Genomic DNA, 1,953 nt, shown 5'->3' on the forward strand with positions numbered 1-1,953 from the left:
TCCGGCAGCCAGCCGCTCAGCCAGCTCAGTAATTTAAGTCAGTCGTTACTCGCCTCCGATCGAACTTGTAAGTAGGGTTCGTCCCCTTGGAATAATCGACTATAATATCTAAATTTTCTCCATTTTTAACACCCTTCCATTCTCGTCTTCCAATCGTCTGAATTTTCATTTCACGGATAAATATCTTTTTTATAAATTATCTCTCTCTCTCTCTCTCTCTCTCTGTACGAATATTTCAATGTATGGCCACCACGTATCACGAAAATCGTAAATTTGCGCGTGGTAGCGAGAAGAAAGCCAGGACCGAAGCCTCGAAGGGTGCCGCAGAACTCCGTGCCGGTGCCGGCATCCCCTAGCCCTTCGTTGGCGCAGCTGTTCGCCGCCGCCGATTCACCGCAACGACCGAGCAGCGGGAGCGAGGAGAGCGAGAGCGCAAGCACGACCCACCACAAGGACGGCCGGCCAAGGAACCTGGGTCGCGGCGTTTCGAAACCGAAGAAGAACACGGTTGCCTCGTTGCTCGCTCAGAGCAGAGCCCTGGGAATCAAACCGACGCCCACGTTGGACCCCAGTGTGCCATTGTCCCATCAGGTCTCGTTACTGAGGTCGAATATTCTGGCTGCTCAATTGCACGCTACAGCGACCGGTCAGACCGGTCAGACAGATGACAAGAATCAGGTAAAGTTCGTGGTCGATATGTATATATATATATACATATATATATATACACACATATATATATATTTTTCGATGTAATTTCTTTTCACTTCATTTTTTTTTCACATTTGTTTTTTCTTTTTTTTTTATTTTTTTTTTTCTTTTTTTTTTGGTTCGTTCGTTCATTATTGGTTCATTATCAATTTTATCGAAAATACATCACGATCGATTCGTTTTTAACCGACGATTCGTTTGATTCGAAAATCGAACGATGGAGCAGCCACACCATTGTCACGGAGGAGAGAAGTAAACGAGTAAAGTTCGAAGGGAGGCGGATTTTTTTTTTTTTTTTTTTTCTTTTTCGCTTATGATTTCCCACTAAAACCATGCTCCCTATATAGCGGTCTTTGCAGGAGAAGATGAAGAACAAGTTGCTCGAGGTCTCCGGCGAGGAGAGCAACATGGACGTGACGAGCGAAAGCGGTAGCAACACAGACGTTGTGACGGATACCGACGACGACAACACGGACGGCGTATCAAGCGCGAAGAGAAGAAAGGTGAAGCCCAGCGAGAGGGATCTCCAGGTGCCGCTGGAGCGCGGTTGGAAGCGGGAGACCGTCATCAAGGGATTGGGGAAGTCGGGAGTGATAAAGGGTGACGTGTCTTATTACAGCCCTTGCGGAAAGACGTTCAGAAGCAGCCCGGATTTAGCCAAGGTTGGTCCATAATTGTTGCTATTTTCCAAGTATTGTTATTATTATTTTTCCGTTTATTTCATTCATCCTTGGCTCACGTAATTAGAATTCAGAATTGGCTGTTTCAGTTTCTAGAGCAACAGAATCCGCCCGAGTTGACGACCGCCAACTTCTCGTTCTCCTCTCGCCCACTTGTAGGCGAGTTTCTACAACCGACGATGGGCCTCGCGGAGGCGGAATTCGTCAGGTTGGGGGCTCAGGAAGTGGCGAGAAGGTTGGAGGAGTTGAGAGCCGCGGGTGGTTTCAGGGATTCGAGGACGAATAACCAATACGAGAGGGAGAAGTTGGCGTACGCGAAAAAATTGGCCAAGGAGGAGGCGCAGCGACACAAGGAACAAGCTAGGTAAAAATCGTCACTTTCTTAAAAAATTATCGAGTCGAATCGGATTTTCATTTTTTCGTTCAATTCGTTGAATATAATTTTCCATAATTTTCCTTCGGTCTGTTCAGTTTCGATCCGATTCGTTTTCGTATTATGATTGGATTAGAACGTATATCGATATATATATATATATATATATATATATATATATGATGTTGT

The 1,953-nt window shown here is 45.5% G+C and overlaps 1 protein-coding gene across 8 annotated transcripts in view; it reads left to right on the forward strand.

Annotated features, from left to right (window-relative positions):
* The first annotated feature begins 28 nt into the window (after positions 1-28).
* LOC102673943 (bromodomain adjacent to zinc finger domain protein 2B) overlaps positions 29-1,953 on the forward strand; it is a 22,618-nt gene continuing 20,693 nt past the window's right edge. For 6 of the 8 annotated variants that reach the window (XM_031510061.1, XM_031510059.1, XM_031510060.1 and 3 more), the window contains exons 1-4: positions 29-67; positions 287-678; positions 1,059-1,373; positions 1,466-1,755. In XM_031510061.1, coding sequence (XP_031365921.1) covers positions 1,077-1,373; positions 1,466-1,755 — 587 coding nt within the window. In that variant the 5' untranslated portion in view covers positions 29-67; positions 287-678; positions 1,059-1,076. Of the gene's footprint in view, positions 68-286; positions 679-1,058; positions 1,374-1,465; positions 1,756-1,953 lie in introns of those variants that run through there. The other 2 variants (XM_031510058.1, XM_031510057.1) reach the window with 2 other exon arrangements.

Source organism: Apis dorsata, unplaced genomic scaffold (assembly GCF_000469605.1).
Source record: "Apis dorsata unplaced genomic scaffold, Apis dorsata 1.3 scaffold_199, whole genome shotgun sequence".
NCBI lineage: Eukaryota > Metazoa > Arthropoda > Insecta > Hymenoptera > Apidae > Apis > Apis dorsata.